General features: G+C 55.1%; 1 protein-coding gene across 2 annotated transcripts in view; it reads left to right on the top strand.

The window, feature by feature from the left end:
* The first annotated feature begins 2,821 nt into the window (after positions 1–2,821).
* The window catches only part of CAMK2A (calcium/calmodulin-dependent protein kinase II alpha), a 60,975-nt gene continuing 39,646 nt past the window's right edge, over positions 2,822–24,150 (top strand). The window contains exons 1-2 of one of the 2 annotated variants that reach the window (XM_005870472.2): positions 2,822–3,083; positions 17,421–17,515. In XM_005870472.2, the coding sequence (XP_005870534.1) occupies positions 3,022–3,083; positions 17,421–17,515 (157 nt within the window). In that variant the 5' untranslated portion in view covers positions 2,822–3,021. The remainder of the gene's footprint in view (positions 3,084–17,420; positions 17,516–24,150) is intronic. The other variant, XM_005870474.2, reaches the window with a different exon arrangement.

Below are 24,150 nucleotides of genomic sequence, written 5' to 3'. Positions count from 1 at the left end.
GCTGGGAAGAGAGAAGAGTGATGGAGACTGACAGAAGGAAAGGAAGATGGAGACAAGAAGGGAGGCGAAAAGGAATGGGAGGGGAGATAGGTAGCACTGAGGAAGAAGGGCTCTAGGGAGGGAAGGAAGGAAATGGGGGAAAGGCAAGAAAGAAAAAAGGAGAGCTGAAAGGAGAAATGGAAGTGGAAGAACAGGTGGATTTGGTGATGGGGGTGATGGCTGGAGTGGGGCTGGACTGGCCCTGCCCCCTGAAGCCATCTCCATGGTTTCTGTCAGAGTCAGGGTGAAAGCTGGTCCTCTATGCCTCCCTCCTCCCTCTTGTCCTCTAGTCACTGCTGGCTCTTCCGGGATGACCCTGGGACCTCCCCCCATGGGCTCTGCTCTCTTCTGACATGCTCCATTTCATGGGAGAAGGTGAGGAGGAGAAACTGGGTGGTCAGGCCAAGCCATCACCTCCTTTGTTCAGAACATTAGATTCCCATGACTACAGCCTCAGGCCTTGTGAGCCCTCTCGCTCTAGCTCCAAGTCCTTTGTTCTACAGGAACTGCTGCAAACCAGGCCTGGGCAACGTGATGTTCAAATCATGAGCTCTACTCCAGTGGGGCCTCAGAGAATGACACCCTACAGTGCTGGGACTCGAAGATGGTGGTGTGAGCTTCCATGATGCAGAGAGAGCAATGTGTCGGGAAATCTTCAATAATAGCAATTCCTATCTGTTGAGTACTTACAGGGTCAGCCACTGGGCTCATCTCATTTAAGCCATAGAATAGCCCTGGAGGTAGGGAATATTTTTAACTCTGCAGGCACAGAGACATTAGGACACCTATCCAAAATCACGCAGCCTGTAGGTCGTGGAGTTGCTCTAACCACTGCACAGTTCCCTCTCTCTTGGACAATAACCGGGGTGTCCTCAGTGGTCACTAAGGGCTGTTCCAGCATTTCCATGTGTGGACGCGATCCCCTCCTGGGAACCGGTTCCAAGGTCGGCAGGGAGCGGTGGTGCGGCCCTTCCCCCACGTCCCCATTTACATAGCTAGCCTCTAGCGGTGTTCCGGTGTTCCGTGCCCTGCCTGCTGCCCACCGGCTGTGAGCCCAGAGCACAGGCTTCTCTTCTTTGCCTCTGAATTGCAACGTTGGCGGCAGAAGCGGGAAGCATATTGTGCACAGAAACAAAACTGAGTGGTTTTTCCTTTTTCTGAAGGTGGTAATGGTACAATTAGTGGCTAAGCCATCACCCCTCCTCCCTTGCTCGCTTCTCCTCCTTCCCCTCTGCCTCCCTCCTGTTTCTCTCCTGGGAAGAAGTGGCTGCATCATTCCCACCCTCGACTTCCAGGAATAGGGGTAGAATTTGGGGGATGGGGTACCTGATGTCTCCAGGGACCCCTGGACCTAAGGATGTGAGTCGGGGACCTGCTGGGGTTGGGGATTACCAACAAGCAGACACCATGTCCAGAAAATGAAGTGACCAGTAAGGCAATTTAGAGGTTCTCAGGGGCTGGGCTAGACACCCAGAGGGTTCGGATCCCATTATCCAACCTGTGCTCATTATGGGCAAATGCTGGCCTGAGACCTCAGCCTGGTGGGCTGTTAAATGGGCTTGAATGGAGGGAGAAGGTGCGAAGGGTCTGAGATTCTAAGTGCAAGCTGGGAGTGATGCAGGTGGTCATGGTCCTGCCTTAGACCTTCCCTTTCCTCTTCTAGAAACTAACAAGAGGCCTCCGTAGCCATTAGCCCGCTCCATCTTCACACCCTCCTCTGAGGGGCAGCTTTGCTCTGTTTTGCAGAAAAGGAGCTGAAGGCTCAGAGGGGAACATTGACTTTCCAAGGGTCACACAGCCAACAAATGTCAGAGCTCCAAGTGAGCTCAGATCCTCAGACTCCAGTCTTCTTCCTTCTTAACCCCCCAGGCCTTAGGGTGAGATTTTGGGGCCGCATATATGGCTCTTGCCCTGAAGAGTTGAAGTTGGCTGGGAAAGTACCCACAGGATTTGGGAATGAGGGCTTCAGGGCAGGTCTGTGGCCGCTTCTCTCCATGCCAGGCCATGCTCCCCTCCCCACTGCCTCCTCCACCTCTTTCACCTTGACTTGAAGCGCCAGCAGAAACTGGGACACCAGCCCCAGGAGACCAGCTCTCCAAGGTCCCTCGGGGGCATGGGCCGGGGGAGAGGTTATGGAAGAGCCTCAGGAGGGACCAACTGTTACAGCTGTGAAAGGGGGACTTCTTCCCCAAGCTAGAGCACCCGTGTGATGGGCAAAGTGGGAAAGAGCAGAGATAAGAAAAAATAAGAAAAAAAGGCAGAAGAAAAAAATACAGAGGGGAGCAGAGAGACAGTTATAGAGACTACAGTGAGAGAGAGAGAGAGAGAGAGAGAGAGAAGAGAGATCCCAATGAATTAGCCATCATTTCCCTATAAACCCTAGAACCCCGCTGTTGCCAGGACAACGGGGCAATACCTGTCTCTCCAGAGGAGCTGAAGTTGCCAGGGTAACTGCATCCTGTCTTTCCTGGGGACCATCCTGGAATGTGGCATCCACCATTACCATGGCAACTGCCTTTTTACCCCATTTAATCCCATCTGAGGGCCCCACAGTTGGAGGTGGGGGAGGTGGAAAGAGAGCAGATCACTTGTGGATGAAGTTTGTTCTCTCTGGGGTGCTTTATCCACCTGCCCCCAGCCCACACATGCCTGCAGTATTGTGTGCGGTCAGGCCAGGGCGTCCTAGAGGAGCAGGTTTCGCAGTGGAAGGCAGGCAGGTGTTGGGGAGGCAGTTACCGGGGCAACGGGAACAGGGCGTTTCCGAGTTGGTTGCCATGGGGACCTGGATGCTGACGAAGGCTCGCGAGGCTGTGAGCAGCCACAGTGCCCTGCTCAGAAGCTGGGGGCTCCTCAGTCAAGCCGGTTCTAGGTTCTCACTCGGCAGCACGGGCAGGCGAGTGGCTCCTGGTTCCGGGAGCAGAACAGCAGTGCCCCAGCCCTGGTCCTCCAGCCCTGAGCCTCGCCTGCCCGCACGGCACCAGGATGGCCACCATCACCTGCACCCGCTTCACGGAAGAGTACCAGCTCTTCGAGGAATTGGGAAAGTGAGTTACACCTTAGAGAGTCCTGGAGGGCTCAGGGGCTCCGTGCCATGGGGGGGGGGGGTGTACCTGCAGTGTTTCCCGTGCTCACAGAGGGAGGAAGGCTGTATGTGTTTGGGGGCACTTGCATGTGCAGAGTGTCCAGAACTGGCACGGGCATGTTTGTGGGTACACAGATGTGCCAAAACCAGCTGGGTGAGTGTGTGTATAGAGGTGAAGGATTGATGATGCAGGCCAGTGAGTGCACACACATGTACGTGCACACACACATCCCATGACCTGGGCGCACACGGATTCTTAGAAACTCGGGGTTAAAAAGGGATTTTCCTGTCAGCTGAGTCCAAGGCTGGAATTCCCTGTGAGTGTCTCTGGCATCCATGTGGGTGCCTCTGGTGACAGAGAGTTCAGCACCTCTCGGGAAGTCCTCCCTGACGTTAGGCAGCTTCCACGATGGCAGAACAGCCAACTTCTCCCTGGAAGCTCATCCTCCCCCGACTCTCCCCTCCCAGCTCCTGTAGGAGCGAGGGCATCGGCACAGCAGGGGTTAATAACTGAGCGAAGGCTGAGGCTTTCTGGGGTTGGGAGGAGGGGAAGGGCAGCCGGGCAAGTTGGGAGGGGGCACTGCAGTTGCAGGGGCTAGTGGTGTGAGGTGCACCAGCTCTGGTCCTTGGCAAAGTTGTCCAGCCCAGAGCTCATTTTCTGCCTCTGATGACTGGTGTGGAGAGAAGGGTGGGGAGATGGGGGACGAAGAGCCCCTTGGGGTAGCCCTAAGGCTATGGAGTGCTAGGGAAGCATTCCTGGATGCCCCCAGTAGAATTTGTGGAAGGTGCAGGAATGGATCCAGGGTAAGGGTACAGTTTGGAGGCAGTTTGCCCTTTGGGCAAAACCACTCCAATGCCCTGGGTGTAGCGGCAGGAGTGCAGGGAGAGGGGCTCTGTACGCAGGTCTGGGCTGCTGTGAGGTCAGGAAGTGCACACACAAGTGTTCATTTGATGTGTGTTGTATAAGGACTGACTCTGGCGTACACTCTGTGCACCTAAAGGGTGTGCGAGTGTTCAAGTGTGCGCACCAGGAGGAGGTGCTGGTGTGTGAAGCCTGAAAATGCAGGTGTGCCCTGCAAGCGTGGATGTGTGCAAGTGGCACAAGGAGTGCTGTTGGCTGGTTTGCATGGGAGTGAAGGTGTGAGCGTGCGTCACATGTATGGCAAGTCAGCTGTGTGCACATCAGCAGGCAAATATGTGTGAGGTCTGGGCATGTGCAAACATATGTTTGTGTAAGGATGCACATCTGAGACTTAGGCACAGTGGTGACCCTTTGAGGTCTGGACATGCATTTCCGTGTGAGGACCTGGGAACATGCACACAAGAAGGTGTATGTGTGTGCGTGTGAGGCCTGAGCCCACAGGCTAGGGTGGGAGTGTGGGTGTTTTGAGCTCTTGCTGGTGTCTGCATATGTGTAGGAGGTGGGCCTGTGGCTGTGTACAAGTGGGCTGTCTGCACACACACACACACACACTTGCACACTGGGCAAGCCTGACACCTACAGGCACACGCCAGTTCCTTCATACAGACACCCCTGTGCAGACGTGTGCTCACTCTTGTCTGCAGACTACCTGTCTTTCTGAGTGTGTTTTTGTGCTGGGGAGGCAGCAGGAACAAAATGTTTAGGGCTGCCCTGGAGGACTGAGGCTGTCTGCCAAGCTTGTGTGGGGACCCCCTTCTCAGCTGGTTTCCAGGGCCCACTGGAAGGCAGGATTCCCTGATTAGCTGGGAGCTGCCTTTCAGGGTGCGCTGGCAGGACTGCGTCACAGAGTGCAGTGAAATGGAGTTAAAATGTGACTCAGGTGCTCAAAATGACAATAAAAGTGATGTTTTGCCCCATGAGGAGATGGAGCTCATGAAGACTGGGTGCTGTGGGGGCGACTTGGCAGAGAGCCTTCTCAGCCCCGTTGCCTGCCAGGGTGCTTGGAGGGACCTGGGCCATGGCAGCGCTTCAGGAGACAAGGAGCCCTGGTGTGTCCATGGCAGGAACGCCGAGGGTGGCAGGCGTGGCCAGGCCTTGTCTAATCCATTTCAGAGCTCTTCCTTCCAGAATCATCAGTGCTCTTAACCTTTTCTAGGTCACATATTCCTCCAGGAATCTGACGAAAGGCTAAGTCTACATTCCTCAGGAAAATGCGCAAAACTAAGATGTGTTGCATGCAATGTCAGGAGCTTGCAGGACCTCAGGAAGGCTGCGGCTGGGCCTCAGGTTAAGGATGCTTGCATTGGAAAAAAGGGGATGAGGACCCACACCTCTGATCCTAGCTGAAAAAGGCCAGGGGACCACGGGGAGGGGGGTCTTCTGCTCTGCATGACAGCTTCAGCCCAAGAGGCCAGTAGGAACAGTGCCCAGCACAGGGTATAGGCTCTGGACCTCACCACCCACAGCTCAGTGACGTTGGACAGGCTATGGCACTTCTCCCCCTCCCCCCGCCCCCCCACCTGGAGATAAAAAAGGGCTGTGAGGATGAGATGAGATGGCGCACGTGAAGACGTAGTGACAAGCCCGGCACACAGTGGGCCTTCCAGACAGCATTGCTTCTGGGGACTGGCGCACCAAAGATGCGTGTAGGGCCCATCCTTCAGTTTGGTGACTCAAGGTCCCTGCCAGCTGGGACACTGCAGTCACCACCCACAGCTGAGCCCCTGTTCCAGGAGCCCACTTCAGATCACTGGCAGGGTGACTGGCAGAGACAGCTGGGTGGGCCCTACCAGGGGACATGGGAGCCTTTAGACCTCCTTTGGCAGGGCCCTGGGCTGCCCAGCTGGAGAGGAGGGCACGTGCCTCTTGAGGGCTTCCTGGTGTCCTGCCCAATGAGGTCTGGCTCGTGACTGCAGGCCTTCCTTCAAGGAGCCCAGGGGTAGGGCTGGCTGTGGATGGAACCGAAGCTGCCTGTCTCCCTCCAGGTGGGCAGCCAGCTGGGGGTGTGGGCTGGAGTCAGTGCCCTGGGCAGGGGCTTCTAAGAGCCTCTTGATGCCACTGGAGGAAGGTCCCACTGCAGATGTGAGTCAGATAAGCCAGGAATTGATTCCAGGTCCCTGAGAGGGGTGAGGTGGGGCTATCTCTTAGACCCAGAGCCTCGCTCACTCTCCCCTCCCTCGACCCCAATCCTCCTTCCTCCCAGGGAATGAGAGAAATGAAAGCCGGACCTCAGGAGCACAGAAGCTCACTGGGAGGCAGGCTGCAGCGACACCAGCTCAGGGTCAGGGTGGGCCTGGGCAGTCGGGCCATTGCTCCCGGCAGACCAGACAGGCGTTCTCCGTTCTCCGGAGACTGGGATCAGGGGAAGGGGTTAGTTTCCAGCAGGTGGAGCAGGGGGTGACTCCTTCAGCCTCTGACATTCTCTGGGCTTTGGCTCCCACTGCCAGGGGAGGTTAGGGAGCCGAGAACTGCCCTGCAGCCTGTGTAATCACCAGGCATAAGAAGGAGCCTCGGAAGGAGACAGTGCTTGAGAGAGGGAGAGGGAGGGAGACCAGAGAGCGGGTGCAGCCCACTCTTTTCTCCCGAGACACAGGGATGGATCTGAAACTGTCTCAAGGGCGTGTGGGGCTGGGGGAGGGCTTTCAAGGGCCAGCGAGGTTGGCAGAGGGGGGGCGGAGAGCTGGCTCTGGAACCGCTGCCCCCTCTGCTTTGTGTGGTGAACCAGCCGTGGGCTGGGCTGATCAGGGGTCCACACTGGGGTCCAGAGGCAGCTCCCTGCACTTGGGTGTCCAGGGTCCTGGGTGCCCCTCTGGGGACCCAAACTCTAATGTCTGCCCAATGTGTGTAGCTCTCTGGTCCTTCCCGAGCTGTTAGGAGGCTTGATGATGTAACACTGAGGAGAGAGGGCACCTGGGCATGGACACACCGCCCCGAGATGGGTGTTGTGCGTTTATTTTGCTTCTAATAACCTATTACATTCACAGCACTGTGGCGCCGGCGGGGCTGTTCTCCCCCGATGAGCTCATCTGGGCGGGAGGCCGGGGGCTTACTTATCCATCTCACAGATGAGCAGACTGACGCTTGAGCAGGTGGGATGACTGGCTCGGGGGGCTGGGGACAGGGCTTAGACTTGCATGTGGGTCTCCAGCACCTGCATATGGGGGAAGGTTGACGAGAGGGTCCCCTCCTGGTGCTGTGTCTGGGGAACACTACTAGGAAGAGGGGCGGTGGCCTGGTGGGCGAGGGACTCTGAGCTGTGGCTTGTTTTCCAATCACGATTCTGCCTCTCATTTACTGGGCCACCCTGGATGGATCCCTTGTCCTCGGTGTCCCTCAACTTTGCCATCTGTATAATGGGATCGGAATAACTTTGCAGATGCTAAAACGCCCCCATTAGAGTTGCTGTCCTCGTTAGGCTCCCTCTGTGGGAGGCACACGCTCCCAGAACCTCAGGACTGAAAGGACCATGGACACGTCTCTACTCATAGCACAGATGGTGAAGTCAATACCCACAGAGAAATGAAATGGTTTGCCCAAGGCCACAGGGAGAGGCAGTGCCAAGCCAGGGGAGGGGGCCCGATGATGTGCAGGGGCCAGAGGCCAAGGATGGAAAGTTGGGGCGCAGGTCCTCAGGAGGGGGTGGCAGGGACAGGGGAGGGTACAGCCTTTCTCCCTCCCCCTGCAAGCCATCAGAGCGGCAGGCACGCACATGTTCTGGTGCATGCGGCAGCCCTCCGCCCCCACGCAACCGCCCCCACACAGGCTGAGACACACTGACACTCTGCCGAGCCGCCCGCCTGCCCGCCTCCTGCATAGGCACACAGTGACACTGCTGCCAGCACCCCTGCAGGCTGGGGCCCCGGCTCGCTCAGTGGGGTGAGGGCAGAGCCCTGCAATGCAATAGCAGCATCCTTTTGCTAGTGCGCACACACACACACATGCACACGCACACGCACATGCACACACGTGCATACATATGCATGAGGGCATACACACACTGGCTCCAACTGGGCTTTAAGTACAAGTTCACCTCCCAGTGCAGAGAGAGCAAGATGATACTTGCCGGGCTTCTGGGCTCTCTCTCTCTCTCTCTCTCTCTCTCTCTCTCTCTCCTCTCTCTCTCTCATCTCTGTCTCTATATCTTTATCTCCCCTTTACCTCTCTCCCTTTCTCTGTGTCTCTCTGGTCTCTGTCTCCTCTATCTCTTTTTCTTTCTCTCCCCTGCCCTGTCTTGTGTGGGTCTCTTGGCCACAGTTCACCCTCCTGTGTACATGTTGCCCATGTCACGTTCTCCTCGGAGCCTCTCTGTGGCTGGTAGGAAGCCTCGTATCCCAGGCCAGCCTGGGGCAGCCCCCAGAGCATGTCGAAACCGGCTGAAGCACAGCCCAGGCTCTCTGGGTGCTCGTGGGGCTTGGCTGCCCACCAAGACGGCAGGTGGGGCTGTAAGGCCAGTGGGATTTTCTGTGCTGGAGAAGGTGGAAGGCTTGGTGTCTTGGGGATCGCATAAAAGGAGGAGCGTCTATGACTCTGGCATCTATTCAACAAGTGTTTCCTGAACCCATACTCTGCTCCCAGCAGGTGCCACATGCAAGACTTAGGATTCAATGGGAAGCTGACATTAATTAAATCACCCTAGAAGTTATTTAAATGCAACCGGACAAGGACTATGAGCACAAACATGGAGCTATGAGCTACGAAGAGACCCCAACTAGTTGGGGTAAGGAAGGTATCAGGGAAGGCTCCCCGAGGAGGTGACATTGGGAAACTGGAGGCTGAATAAGAGTTCATCAGAGGGCAGAGGTGGAAGAGTGTTCCTCAGAGTGGGAACAGCACAGGCAAAGGCTCTGAGGTGTGTATTTTGATGGAACATGTCAGTCCTGGGGGAATGGAGGGTCTCACTCTTCTTCTTTTTTTAAAAAAATATATTTTATTGATTTTTTTACAGAGAGGAAGGGAGAGGCATAGAGAGCTAGAAACATCGATGAGAGAGAAACATCGCTCAGCTGCCTCCTGCACACCCCCTACTGGGGATGTGCCTGCAACCAAGGTACATGCCCTTGACTGGAATCGAACCTGGGACCTTTCAGTCCACAGGCCGACGCTCTATCCACTGAGCCAAACCGGTTAGGGCGGTCTCACTCTTTTTAGACCTGCTCAGCCTGCCCCCAACTTTTGGATTCCGGGAGCCTAGAAGGAATGTGAAAAACCTGTTGATTGTCTAGAAGAGAGGGCAGGCAGGGTGTCGAAGGTCTGAAAGCCACATCAAGTGAGAGAGGGCTAAGGAGCTGGGGGACTTCAGCAGGAAGAAGGGACCCTGAGGTGGGGGGGTGTCCTTTTCCCTCATCTCTGCAGGGATGTCCGGGGGCCCTAGGGCAGAGAGCAGACTGCTCCGTGTGGCCCCGGAAGGCAGAGCAGGACCAAATGTGTAGAGGATCAGGGAGGTGGATTTCAGCTCAACGAAACAAAGAACCTTCTAATGGTCAGAACTGCTCTTCTGCCCCCTGGATGGACATGCCCTCAGGAGACAGCGGGCACTCTGGCAGCAGGGATATGCACACTCACAGCCCTGTCCCACCCCCGCGCCTCTGTCCCCTCCTGCCCACCTCCCTGCCCTCGCCCAGTGAGATGCTTTGCTGCATGTGTGACGTGGGAGATGGTTTCGGGGCCAGAATATCCTCGGCCCCACTCAGAACAGTGGCGTGAGGAGTGCGCCCTGACTTACGGATGGAAAACTGAGGCCCAGAGAGGGCCAGCCGCTTGCCTGAGGTCACACAAGCCAGTAACACAGGAGACTTGGGCACATTATTTGCCTCTTTCCAGTCCGGTGTTTGGCCCTTGGGGCACCTCTCTGAGCCTCTGGGAGCCTTGGGGGTGTGCAGGTGGACGGAGCCAGCCAGGAGGCCATCTGAGGCTGGGGAGCAAACAGCCCCTCAGCACCCCCCTGCTTTGCCTGCTCTGGCCCTGTCTCCAAGTTCTGTGAATATTTTTTTCAGTTCCCTTTTGGTAACCCATTCAAGAAAACCCAGGCACAGCCCAAACAAGGAACTTCTGTTGGTTCAATGTTCCCTGCAGCAAACAGAATCTTCCGGTCCCCAGGCCTTCTGTGTCCCCCACAAGACTTCTGCTGGGTTGGCGTGGGGCAGGCCCGGGGGTGCGGGACAGCTCCAACACACAATGTCCCTGCGGCATCTTCTGGAGTCTGAGAGTGGGCGGCTGCAGCCGGGCTGGGAGGAGGGATGCGCGGTTTCTGTAACAGGGCCTAGGATTTTCTGGCTGTAAAATGCTGTCATTTGTGGAGTTCTGGGCAGAGCTGCTGTGGTGAGCTGGGGAGAAGAGAGAGAAAACCAAGCAGAGGGGATCCTGAGCCCCCAACGCCTATTTCCTTTGCTCCGTTGGCCATTCGGGGACTTGCATAGCTATCCTTTGTTTGTTATAAGGAAAGGGTACTATTGCTTAAAAAGAAATAAACAAAAAGAGAGGGGGCTTAAAAATGACTGATCAACAGGTGATTTCACAGATGAGTAAACTGAGGCCCACTAAGGTGAAGGGATTTGCTTGAAGTACATAGAGGTGGATGTTGTGGGAACAGGGTAATCCTTTTGTTTTCGAACAAATCTGACACCAGTTTTTTAATTGTTTTGGGAATCTAGGAGCCCTCACGGACTCTCCTATGAGCCACGGCCACTCTCCCCAGAAAAATGCACCTCACTGTGACTCACACAGAATGTTGTATATTACTTCCCACAGGTCCCCCTACTCTAAAGCCTGCCTGTGACCCCCAAGTGAGGGGCCCTTCTGATCTGAGAGTATGGGTATTGGAAAGAGCACTGGAAGATGAAGCAGGAATACTGGGTTCAAGGTCTTGGCCTCAGTTTCTCCATCTGTGGAATGGGGAGATGGTAGACCTCTATGGTAAGATATTACAAGGCATACAAGCTTCTGATGCAGCCACATGTGGCCCACACTGGCCCCCTGAGGAGCTGCTCCCATGGCCTACCCCAGCTCTGTCCCTTTCCCCAGACATTCTAACCCTGTCTGCTCTGGGTTCCACATGCCCAGGCCTTGCTCTGGGCTGAGTGATCAGATCCGCTGACTTGGGTTATGAGTTGCTGGCCACCAATAGGTTTTGGATGCGAATCCTCCCACAGATAGCAGGTCTGTCTGCATTAGACCAGGCACTTCTGAAACCACCCTCATCTCAGAGAGGGAGAATGCTTAGGTGTCTTCACTGACAGTGGGGAGGCCTTTGGGGAGAAGACTGGACTTCGATTGTCCCGTGCCTGTCACCAACATCCAGACAAGATGGAGTAGCTAGGAATCTGGGACTAGAATTCTGGAGAGAGGGGGGCTAGCTAGAAGCAACTTTCCATCTTGGCTGATGGCCAATGGCTTCCACCATTTGTTGGGGGGCTCAGGGGGCTCACAGAATCCTTTGTGAAGCTGAGGAAAAATATGCATCCTCTGCTCGGAACAATGCACAGACACGGAATAATTTTATTAAAATTGCACATGTGTTCACGAATGCCCAGGGCCTCCCCAGAGACCCCAGCTAATGGCCTGGGTAGATGGGATGAAGGGGAAATGGTAAGAGAATGATGGAGAACGGGGAACAGCGATGTTGGGAGGAAGAGGACGAAGTGAACGCAATGTCAGCGAGGGGGGTGCCAGGGAGATGCCGTGACCCAGAAATCAAAAGTAGAGGGGGGCTCGAAGCTGGGTGGTTAGTGGGCCAAATGCCACCTGATATGGGCAGGCAAGGCCGATCAGCAGCAGTGGGGCTGAGGCTGGGGGGGCACTGGGTGGGCGGGCCTGGCACAGCTTTTCTCCCAGGGAGCCCGGGGGTGGGAGCCAGATTGTGGTGGGTTCACAGAGTGTGGGAGGTGGGAAGAGGAGGAGGCGGCGGATGTCGGACACTTGTTCTGGAAGTTTGGCAGCAAGGAAGGGAGGAAGGAAGTGGCCCAGGCTGCTGAGTCGAGAGAAAGGTTCTTCGTTTTAAATTTATTGGTTTTTAAATATTGGGGGCAGGGTGGTTGTTTATTTTTCCAGAATGAGGGAGACCTGGGTGTGTTGGAGGAAGTAGCCAGTGAAGTGAAGACCCTAAAGATTGTCAGGACCCCTGGCAACCAGACCTCCGAGGAGTACAGAGTGGAGGGAAGGGTTGGTGACTGTGCGGTCTGCACAGGCTCATTAACAGTGTCCCTGTCTGCTGAGACCCGCAGGCTCTGAGTACTCGGGGGAAGGTCGGGGGGTTCCTCTAGAGCAGTGGTTCTCAACCTTCCTATGCCGCGACCCTTTAATACGGTTCCTCATGCTGTGGTGACCCCCAACCATAAAATTATTTTTGTTGCTACTTCATAACTGTAATTTTGCTACTGTTATGAATCGTAATGTAAGTATCTGATATGCAGGATGCATTTTCATTGTTACACATTGAACATAATTAAAGCATAGTGATTAATCACAAAAACAATATGTAATTATATATGTGTTTTCCGATGGTCTTAGGCGACCCCTGTGAAAGGGTCGTTCGACCCCCAAAGGGGTCGCGACCCACAGGTTGAGAACCGCTGCTCTAGAGGGTGTTGGCAGTGACCAGTCTTGGGTAGCAGGCATCTCTCCCCATCCCTGCGGATTAGAGGCTCCCACAAATGGCTCAGAAGGAAGTGGGGCTGGGGCTCCTCGTCTCCATCTTTCGAACAGGGAAACTGAGGCCCAGAAGGACAAGCGAGCTGGTAACCGAGCTGGGTGAGGACCCAGGTCTTTCCACTCCCCATGAAATGCTCCTGGTGCGGCACCTAACTGCCATGTGAGCATTTCAGGGTGTTTCAGGCCAGAGAGGGTGATGAGCCCCTGTGGGCTGGCAGCCAGCAAGTCCCAGGACACACGCCTGCCAGGCAGCCAGAAAGCAATTTCCCAGTGTGATTCTTGCTTTTCACAGCCCATTAGCACGTTCCCACATTCTCGGCCATGCTGGACCCACTCTCACCGAGCCCTCTCCATCTGTCAGTGGGAGAGGTTGGACAGCCCGGCACGGCCTCCTTCCCGTGCACATTCATGCCCGCACACCCCCCGGGGCAGGCTGCTGTGTTTGGGGGAGCAGCCCCTCCTCACCACGGCCCCCACCTCCTCTCCTAGCTTGCTTCTTCCCTGGGCCTGGCAAACAAGGTCCATTTTGTTTCTGATGATGCCAGCTGTTCGCAGCACCTCGTAGGTAATGATGCCTATAAAAGGCGTTGTTTCCTGAGCATTTACTGTACTCCAGGGACTGTGCTAACCCATCGCGTACCTTATTACCATGAGTCATTGAGAAAACTGCACAGGTGGGCACTGCTCTTAGCAAATTTCACAGGGCAGAAAGGGGCTCACCGAGGTTAAGGCACTTGCCAGTAAGCGGCTGAAGCACGATTTGAACTCTGCTTGCTCTGGTTGTGAAGAGCCTGTCATCCACATAGAACTTCACTACCCAACACGGGATCATTCGCCACATACAGTTATTTCCGTGAGATAGAATGCAACACTCAGACCTTCAGTCCTCTAGCCCTATGGCAGGTGCCACAGTCATAGGAAGCTAGCGACTGCCCATCGGACAACGCAGACTCATTCCATCGTCACACACAGCACGTTCTGCTGGGCGGCGCTGGTGTGGAATATTAAAGATGGAAAGGCCTCTGCTAGTTCGCCTCCTCCAGACCCCACCCCCATGCTGCAGATGAAGACACTGAGGCCCACTGATGCCATTCCCCTGCCCAAGACCTCCCAGCACGACGGAGGCCTGAGATTCTGACCCCCAGTGTCTCTCTGTCTCACGCGCACCCCTCCCTGCCCACATTCTGTGACCCTCTTGATAACGTGGATACACGCTTCAGACCCAAGGGTGATGCATCTGTGCTCTGTCCCACCCAGAGCCACAGGGCACTGACAGGGCTGCCGACACACACCTGTGAGCAGACACGTTTCCTCGACCCCTTTGCACCCAGGACACGTTCCCAGGCACTCCCAGGACCCTCCCACGACACCCTGCACTCACACGGAGCCCTCACGTGCAGGCCTCATCCCTTCCTCTTGGGAGCCCTGGTCACTTCCTCCACCCTGCCCTCCCCACCTGGGCCTCCTCCCCTCTCCCTCTCTGTCCTGTTTCCAAGATCCTGCCCACCCACTTGCTGGCCACCTGCTCAGCTCAGGGCCGGGGGAGGAGTGGGCTGGCTCTTCTGTTTGCCAAGGCAGCTGCGCTGTGGCCACTCGCTCAGGCTGGACCAGAATGCAGAAGCATGCCCTTCTGACGCAGAAGATAAAAGAGGAGGAGGTTAGGGCAGCAGGCTCGCTGCCCCCGCTCTCATTCTTCCTACAGATTCCCCCTGCCCCTCCTGTCCCTGGTCCCAGCCCCTGGGCAGGCGCGAAGGAGCCTTCCCACTCTGGACGCAGGTTCTTTGGGGCCTCCGTGCTCAGAGCCCCCTGTGACGCCCACCAATGCTGGTTTCTAGGACGGGGCGGGCATCAGGCGGGACTTCCCCAGAAGGTGGGCAAGACAGTGCCAAGCTGGCTGGGACAACATGTTAGATTAAGATACAGATTCCCTGGGCCCCACTCAGAGGTCTGAATGGGGCCTTAGAATACACATTTTTAAAACACCCCCAAGGGGTTCTGAAGCAGCCAGTTGGAGGACCACTGATTTAAGGTCTTTATCTAGAATGGGGCTTTATTTCTCTGGTGGGGAAATTCCCTCCCTCCTCCCATAGGAATTGAACTCCCGCTCGGACCACGCAGGGCCTGCGTGCTGGTGAGCAGCACTGAACACGGCCCTGCTCGGGAGCTTAGCGCCTCCTCCTTCGCGGCCCTGTCTCCCCCTGGAGATCTTGGAACCTTTCCCAGAAGTCGCCACTTGCACTAGTCTCTCTCCTGGGGCCTTTGAAAATGGTGGCTGAGCAGGGGACCCGGGCAGGGACCTGAAGATCTATGAGTCCAAGCCCTGCCTGAGGAGCATGGGTACCTTTGAGAGGCACGTTGGGCCCTATGTTCCTCAGGCGCCTGTTCCTATTCCTGACACCGTGACTGAAAATCCTCTCCCTAGCTCGTTCCAGTCCGTCTCATTGTTGCTCAGATCTACCTCCTGTTCCTGCAAGTGACACCTATGGGTAGCAGCCACTGGGTACCTGGGCACGGGGGTGTGGAAAAGCTCATTCAGGCCCTGGCCCGCGGGAGCTCACTGTCAGCTGGGGAAGACAACCTGACCAGCAGCCACACACGTGAGCTAGAGGGGGAGTGGGGGGGGGGGCTCGGTGTCTGGGAGAGCAAACCAGAGGCTCCGTCACGGGAGGCTTCCCAGGGAGGGTGACCGGGTCCTGCTGCTTTACTCTGGGTGCAGGACAGGCGGGGGCTGCACACCCTGGGGAGGGCCTGTTGCTGTGCGAGACTCTCCATCTGCCCGTGAGTTCTGGCTTTCTCCAGCTTCCTCCCAGGTCATGCGCCCCAGTCTCCAGCTCCCTCCCAGCTCTTTCTTCCCATCTTTCTCCACAGCGTCCCACCATTCCCTGCAGGCTCCCTCATGCTGCCCAGACACAAAGCCGGTGACACGATGCCCAGGGTCTGTGCAGAGAGGGCATCTGTGCCGGCCTGCTGGCTTCCTCGGTGCCTGCCAGTGTCCTTCTCTGTCCCCGCCAGCCACACCTTGGTGGCTGGGCCCTGCTCGTATGCTTAGGAGGGGGATCAACATTTGGAGGATATGACGGGGTGCGCCCACGGCAGGAGCCTGGACGTGCAGGCCAGGAAGCGGCAGGCTCAGTGGTGGGGGAAAAGCCAAAAACCTGGGAGCGCAAATAGCTGAGTTCTTGATGCGGCCCTGCCTGGCACTCGCTGTGTGACCTGGTGCAATCTGCACTGAGCTACACGGAAGCTGAAGCTCTGAGTCCCACTCCAGACTGAAGGCATCAGAATCTGCATTTTAGCAAGACACCCGGGTGCTTTGTATGAACCTTAAAGATGGGGAAGCCTGCCCCGCAGACCTGCTTCTTGCCATTAGTCAGCCTGTGTTCAGGGTGGTAATGCTGGCGACCACGGTCCGTTCCAGCCCCCCAGCCGCCGCCTCTGTGATGGGAAGGGGTTGGACCAGATGACCTTTGTGGTGGAGGGTACAACACGGCACCGAGGTGCCAGCTCTAGCCTCCGACTAGTTTTGTTTGGCCAGAGACTATGTTTATATTTAAAAAGAATAAGGTGCCAGTATTTAAAAATTGAGACATTTCACATAAATACTTCAAATTCTCTTCTAACCACCAATAATTAGAAGATAAAATCCCAGGAACCTCCTAAAACATAGAAAAAGATGCCCAGTCTTACTCTTAGTATGAGAATTACCAATCAGATCTACACCGAGTTGCCATTTGTTATCGGTCTCGCGAACAAAGATAAGAAAGTTTGGTAGCACACCATGTGGACAAGAGTGGAGGAAAATGGGCCCCTCACCATGAGTTGGTACAATCTCTAAGACGGAAAATCCCTCATTATCTATCAGAATTACCAAACAACACCTACTCTTTGACCAAACAACACAGGTTCTAGAAATTTATCCACAAACACTTGCACACATGGGAAAAGTAATTATAACACACACGTGGAAGGTTAGTGGTTGCAGCGGTGTTTGTAATAGCTACAGGTTGGAGCTAACCTGATGGCCCGTCAGCAGAGATTGGCTAGGTAAACTACAGCCATATGATTAAATACAACCTTGTGAGGAGCTCTTTGTGTAATGGAAGGAGGCTCACCTAAATATCTAATGGAAAATAGAGGATGCAGAACAGCTTGCAAGATCCAGTAGCATTTGCATGGGGGAGAGTGTTTGGAAAGATGCTCTGGTAACGCTGGCCGTCTCTGGGGAGGGGACCTCGGAGACTGGGTCCAGGGGTGAGAGGGAGTCTTTTCACTATCTACACTTTTGTATTTTTTGAGCTTTGAAGCATGTCAATGTGTTACCTATTCAAAGAAAAAAAAAACTAAAGACTTTCAGGGACCTAGATTCTGAGAGGGAGTCTTTTCACTATCTACACTTTTGTATTTTTGAGCTTTGAAGCATGTGAATGTGTTACCTATTCAAAGAAGAAAAAAAAACTAAAGACTTTCAGGGACCTAGATTCTATGATTCTAACACTACGTGATTCTAATGTTTTATAATTTGGTGAGTCGAACTTACTAGGCCTCTGGAAGGCTCATCAGCCATGGTTCTCCTGGGTCTCTGTCCCTGCTATGTCCCTGGAGCGGCCACAGCATTCCCTCTGAGCTCGAGCAGTCCCGAAGGAGGGTTCCCTACCCACCACGGTGAAGCTGCATCAACACCAGCATCTCCTGGGCCTTCCCTCACCCACTTTGGCTTCTCTGTCCTCCTAGGGGAGCCTTCTCGGTGGTGCGCAGGTGTGTGAAGGTGCTGGCTGGCCAGGAGTATGCTGCCAAGATCATCAACACCAAGAAACTCTCAGCCAGAGGTAGGTGGGAGATCCACGCCTTCCCACCTTGGGGGGGTCCCCTTCCCTTCACCCCTCCCTCTACCCCTTGGCTTAGAACCAGGACCGCAGTCTGTCCCCAGGGGCAATGCTGCGGGCAGGGATGAGAGCTCTTCTGGTGGGTGCTATGAAAACAGACCCCTCCATTTTCCTCCCTTATGGGGTCTAGGCTGGAGGCCGCAGCCTTTCTGATAGGCCAAGCTCTCTGCCTGAACATCCAGGTGAAGGTGAGGATGCCAAGTGGGACTTCCTTTCCCTTCTTTTCTGCCTCTCGCCTCCATTCTCACCTCCAGACCTCTGCACCTGCTGTTTCCTCTGCCCAGATGCCCTTACCTGGCTCCTTACAAGGCTGGCTTCAGGTCACATACTTTGAGAGACTTCCCTGACCCCCAAATCTGAGGGCGTCTCCCCCATTTTATATCTCTCATTACTGTTTACTTTCCTGTGGCTTCCCTCCAACCCCCCCGCCCCCCCCATACACACACCTGGACTTAATCCATTTACTGTCTTGGTTCCTTGTTTAACATCCATCTTTCCTCCTGACTAAGTTCTAAGAGGGTAAGGATGGGTCTCGTTCCCTGTGACATACTCAGTACCTAGGACAGCGCCCTGTACAGCCAAGGTGCTCAGCTAGTGTCCATCAAACTCCAGGTGCTCGGCGTCAACCACACCAGCCTGATCTCCGGTCCCTGATGCTCCCTGGGACAGTGGCTTCCAAACCTGTGCTCACCATGGAATCTCCTGGAGAGTTTCAAACACTCCTGATGCCTGGGCACTCCCAGGGGTCGTGATTTAATTAGCTTGGGATGTGTGACCTGGGAAAGATCCCCAGGTAATTCTAATTTGGAAGAGATCCTAGACCAGCAGCAGCAGCATCACTAGGAGATTGTTAAAAATGCAAATTCTTGATTCCAGACTTAAGCAATCAGAGTCTGCATTTTAACGGCACATCCGGGCGATTCACGTGGACGGTAAAACTTGGGGAGCCTGCCTAGAAGTCTTGCTTCTTCACTGTAGCAGGTGACTAGGGCAGTCATGGTGGTGGCCACGGTCAGGGTGTTGGGTGTTGGTGAGGGTTCCCTTCAAAGATTCCATCCCTGGTCTGAACAGCTACCTGGGGGGGGATCACTGGGTGGTGGAGGGAATTCTGGCAGGTGGCACGGTGCAGGTGTGGGCTGTGCAGCCATGGCTTGTGTGGTGTGGGAGACACCGTGTGCTGTGTTAGGGCTGGCATAGTCCAGCTGTTTGCCTGGCGCAGGCGGCCACTGTGTCTGGGCTGGGGCCCAGCAGGTGTGGGGTTCACGGAGGCTGGATCAGGATGTTCCCGCAGTCCCCCGCAGGCCTTCCAGCAGGCCCCGTGTTAGACCTCGTGTTGCTGCTTTTCATCTCTCCGACTCAGTGTGGTTGGGAGCCCAGCACTTTCTCCTAGTTACCAAGCTCTTCTATAGGCAAACCAGTGTCCTGCAGGGAGAAGAGGCTGGGGGTGGGGTGGGCGGCATTCTTTGAAAGCCCAGGGCCCCTGGTGGCACATGGTCAGCATGAAAGCCCATGTGGAAGGAAGGGAGAGACCTGTCCGACGAAAGGTCTGGGGGGGGGGGGGGGGGGGGCCAGGACAGGCAGGAGGGCCAGCCAGAGCGCTGCCTCCTGTCCAGATGGTGGAACTGGCCTTGCTGTTGCTGGGTGACTAGTGGCAGCCTGGTGCCCTCTGTGTTTTGTGTCTCTGACAATCAAGGGAGCTGTCCCAACCCCTGAAAAATAGTGGAGGCAGGACCAGAGTTATGACTTGGGGTGACAGGTTGACGTTGCCTTGAAACAAGGGAGGATCAGGAACCAAGGTCCTTCCTGGATGCTGGGGGTCTTGAGTGGGTTCAACACACACACACACACACACACACACACACACACACACACACGTGTACGGGGGAGAATAAAGAGAAATTGCCTCTTTTTCAGAAGGTGACTAAGCATTCCTGGGCAGTGTATGCAATGGGCTGTGCCAGGCAGTAACCGCCATGCCCCCTCTTTTGATTTGTTGAACCTTTGACCTCCTGGGAGGAAGGTGGCCCAGGCCTGGGGGAGCATGGAGGGTGGGAGTGGGGATGTTCTTGGGGGAATCTTTCCAAAGGAGCCTGCCAGCTGCCAATGCTTTCTCCCCAGCGGGAGGAGAGCAGGGCTCCTTTTTGATGGTTTCTTTGTTTGCTACTCAAGGTACCTGGGGCGGGCAACGGTTTGAGACTATTTGGCAATGCACGTTAAGCTTCTCCTTGGCAGCTCCCGGCAGGGGACTGTGCCCACCTGGGGTGTCTGTCCAACCCCCATGGAGCTATGGCTTCCCCTTCACTGGGGCAGCCTCTTCTATCCAGCGGTTCCAAAACCCAGGAGATATTTGTTGTATGTATTTTTAAAATAGTTTTTTTCAATAAAATGCTCATAGGATACACAATTCCAAGAAACCATATAGACATGAAATGAGAAGTAAAAATGTTGCCTGTCCGGCTCCCTGCCAAATCCCCTGGGAGCCTTTATAAAATTGCAGCTGCCCTGGGCGGTTCCACCCCCGGACTTGGATTCAGTAGGTGAGGCCCGGGCTCCGCGTTGACAAAACCCTGTCAGCGAGTATCTGCTCGGCGAAGTCCCTGCCAGGGGCTCTGTGTGCTTTCCAGCCCCAGCTCACCGGGCACACCCAGAAAGAGCTCATTACCATGGCTGGGCACGTGGGCCCGGCTGGTGCAGCCAGAGGTGACTGGCCTGGGTACAGCGACCTCCATAGGCCTCACTGTCCACCCTGGCACTGAGGGGCCACTTGTCAGCTCCCTGGTGACCAGCCTCCGGACATGGGGTGGGAAGCAGGGCCTGTGCTCATTCAGCTGCCCCAGAGCTGCAGGCCCACGTGAGGGAGCATCTCTCCTGTCCTCCTCATCTTCCTCCCACGATGCCTGGCCCTCAGTCCTCGGAATTATTTCTCCAACCTCCCAGGATCGGGAGCCCTGCTGAGACCCATGGAGGGTGGGACACTTCCTGTCCCAGACTCGGAGGCCTATTTTCTCTGCTGGTGCCCGTGCCTCTGGTCCCAATCCCGCCACCCACCTGCCTCTGGAGCCCATCTACCCCTGGAGCCCACCTCAGCAGGAACCTGCCCCTCTGCAGGCAGAGAGCCTGGAGCTGCCTGATTGTATCCCCGCAGCGCCCCCCCCCCACCTCTGCTCTGTCCCACCGCACCCTGCTCGCCCCCGTAACCTACCCCCACCCACCCCTTCCTGCTGAGCTCTGGGCAGGGCTGGTCCCCACAACCCCAACATCCTGGAGGCCTGCCCCCAGGGAGGGAGGGGGAAGGTTCACAAGGCATGTTGTGGGCATTGGGGGCGACCCTTCCAGGGCTGCAGACTTGCTTCCCTCAGACCTCTCACCATCGTGGGACTCTGCTGAGCTGGATGAGTGGATTTAGCAATGAATTAATTATTCGAATGGGAGGCAAGATGGTGTAGTCTTTGTGAACATGGATTGAGGTCCGAGTTCGGCCAATTCTTAGCTCTGGGATCTTTGGCCAGCTGGGCTCTAAGCCCTGGGAACGCGGTAGTGACTGATGGACAAGCTCTTGCTCTCATGGCACCTGTTTTCAGGAAGGGGGACCGAAAAGAGCATTAAACACAGAGAGATAAGCTGGGCAATCTCAGGAAGCGACGAGTGTTGTGAAGAAAATAAGACAAGGTAACGGGGAAGTGATGGGGCAGGAGGGACACTCAGAAAAAAGAAGGATGCAGCCATGAAAAGGCCCAGGATACGAGCATTCCAGGCAGAGGGCACAGCAAGTGCAAAGGCCCTGAGGTGGGAAGGGTTTGGTGTGCTCGAGGCTCAAAAGGAGACCAAGGTGGCTGGAACTTCAAGGCCAAGATGAGGCAGGACCCAGCAGGGTCTTGGCTGTAGTGAGGAGTTTGGACTGTATTATAAGGACATTAGGAAGCTGTTGGGGAGTTTGAAGCCTGGCAATGACAGGATCTATTTTGTATTTTAACTAGAGGCCTGGTGCACAAATTTGTGCATGGGTGGGGTCCGGCTGGCCAGCCCCGATAGAGGCCAATTGGGGCCAGGACAGTGAGGGGGAGGGGCCACAGGAGGTTGGCCAGCCTGCTCCAGCCCTGATCGGGCCGATTGGCTGGCCACAGTGCATGTCATAGCAACCAGTTGTTCTGGGTTCTGGTCATTCCGGTCATTCCGGTCGCTTGGCTTTTATATATATAGATAAGAGCTCCTTGGCTGCTAAGGACTTTTGACAGATTAGGGCTAGAGAGTGTGTCCAGGAGTGGATTCTCAGAGCTCTGAGTTCTAATAAGGCTGGACCATCTAGCTGAGTGAGTTTGATAAAGTGACTGCTTCTTTATCACTGTGCCTCAGTTTCCCGATCTACATAACAGAATGAGGCCTTAGAGGTCAAGAGAAATACAATCCCTACATTTCTTGAGGTTTTCTGTATAGTATTAGAAAATGAGAACATTTTCAAACAGAGTTACAAAAATTGTGTAACATGTATGTTTCTATTCAAGTTAATGCTTTTAGCAAGTGGCAATGCAGTGTAACTGTCCTACACACAAGATGATTACAAGATTTATAAAAACAATTAGTCCCTAGCATTTCCTGCAGTGAGGTCTGGTAACCAGGCACAAGTTAGCTGCATGACCAATGGTTTCTTCTTCCATTCCTGGGCATAATTCTGTTCCTGGCTAAGCTCACATGGAGGAAACACCGGAATTCTGAATTTGCCCCTCCCCATGTGTAGCCTGAGCCAGAAGGCCCCCAGCCCCCTCTGATAGGCCCAACTTTGACCTGTCTGATTTCTGGCTCTGCTGGAGATGGAGGGATGAAGGGACAGGGTATGGAGCAGGGGGTGGGCCCAGCCTTCCTCGGTAGATGGGGATTCCCCTCCTTTGCCTTGGCATTGCCCTTCCCCCACCCTAAAGGGTAAAGAAGGAGGCTGGGAGGGAAGGGGAGTTAGGGCGATGCCCCTGGGTCCACCTCCCCTCCTTAGCCTGCAGCTGGTCGTTAGCTGGGGAGTTGAGCTTACACTCTATGAAAACTTGATTGGATTTAATTGCTTTGCTGATGGAAAAGCCACATTTCAGTATTGATCTTGGCTTCTGCAGCCCTTGGAGGATGGCCAGTGATTGTTCTCATGGAGGGGGCGGGGAAAGGGGGGCTGGCTGCCAGGGGGCAAGGGCTGGGACTCCATCCTCATCACCCTCCCTGGTGCTTACCTGCTCTGAAGAGGCCCTTGGGAGACCAGGGTTCTAGTCCTGGCTCCACCTCTGAGTGTCTTTGTGAGAACCCTCCCGTGGGGCTCGATTTTCTCCTTTGAGAATGGGGGGCAGGCAGAGGTGGTGGAGATTTGTCAGGGCGTGGAGAACAGTATAGCACAGGGCTTTAAAGCTCACTCCTAGAGTCTGGCTGCCCGGGTACAACACATGGCTCCACTGCTCACCATGGGTGTGACTTTGGGCAGGTACTTACCTCTCTGAACCTCTGTTTCTTCCTCTTAAAAGGCAGAATGGTAATTACACCCCCTCAAAGGGTTGCAGTGAGGGCTTGACAAGCATATAAAGCTCTCTGCACAGTGCCTAGCACATGGTAAATATTCTACATTTGTAATTGGCTCCGTTTTATTGGTGTTGTTTTTTTAATTAAGGCATTAACGACTGAATTGTGTGTAAAGCACCAGGAAAGGAATTAGAAAATACATTTCCAGTCCCAGTTCTGCCACTGATGAGGCCCCGGCTTCTCGGGCTGCAGTTTCCTCATCTGTAAAGTGGGGTCAGTGATGCCCACGGCCAGGGTGTTGGGAGGACTGAATGGGGTATGACTTGCCCAGCAGCCTCAGGGGGCAGATCCTGAACCAGGCCTCTCTCCCAGGTGAGTGGGGAGACCCAGGGGGTTTGGACAAAAGTCCTGGAAGGCAGGTGTGAGAGCTCTGGCTCAGCCACATACAAGTTCTACCCTGCATTTTTTGGGGGGCTCTCTGTGTCCTCTGCACAGGAGGTGTCTTCTGCAAATTAATACAGCTCTTCTGCAGAGAATACCCACTCCCTCAGAAAGGTTCACTCATTTCATCATTTGTTTTTTTATTCAGTTATTTTTTGAGCACCTACTATGTGCCAGGCATTTGGGTAGATGCCAGGGGTACAACAGAGACCAAGTCTCCGTACTCAAGGGTAGAGATATCAACGAGAAAGAGTGAGATGTGCTATCCAGGGGCCCTGAGAGCACAGAGGAGGGGCCCACCAGCCTGGCAATCAGGGCAGGCTGCCAGGAGAGGGCGACATTAAGGGTGGGTAGGAGTGAGTGATGGCCAGTGAAGGACCAGTGGGAGGTTGAGGGGGAGTGTTCCAAGCCAAGAGAATCGCTGTGTGAGGGCCCAAACGTGAGAGGACTGAGCAGGGTGTGCCCAGAGGAGTGAACTTCAGCGGTTCGTCTGACGGGAGCATCGGGTGAGGGGCAGCGCTGGAGGAGGGGCAGCAGGAGCCTGGCCTGGCTTCATGGAGTTTGGGTCCAATACAGGGAGGGGCTCAAGGATGCTCTTCCTTTGAGGCCCTGGAGCCTGAGGCCCACAGAAGGGAAGGGACTTCTGC

The sequence above is a fragment of the Myotis brandtii genome, unplaced genomic scaffold (assembly GCF_000412655.1).
Source record: "Myotis brandtii unplaced genomic scaffold, ASM41265v1 scaffold32, whole genome shotgun sequence".
NCBI classification, from domain to species: domain Eukaryota; kingdom Metazoa; phylum Chordata; class Mammalia; order Chiroptera; family Vespertilionidae; genus Myotis; species Myotis brandtii.
The sequence above is the reverse complement of the archived record's forward strand: the minus strand, read 5'-3'. Positions and strand labels throughout refer to the sequence as shown.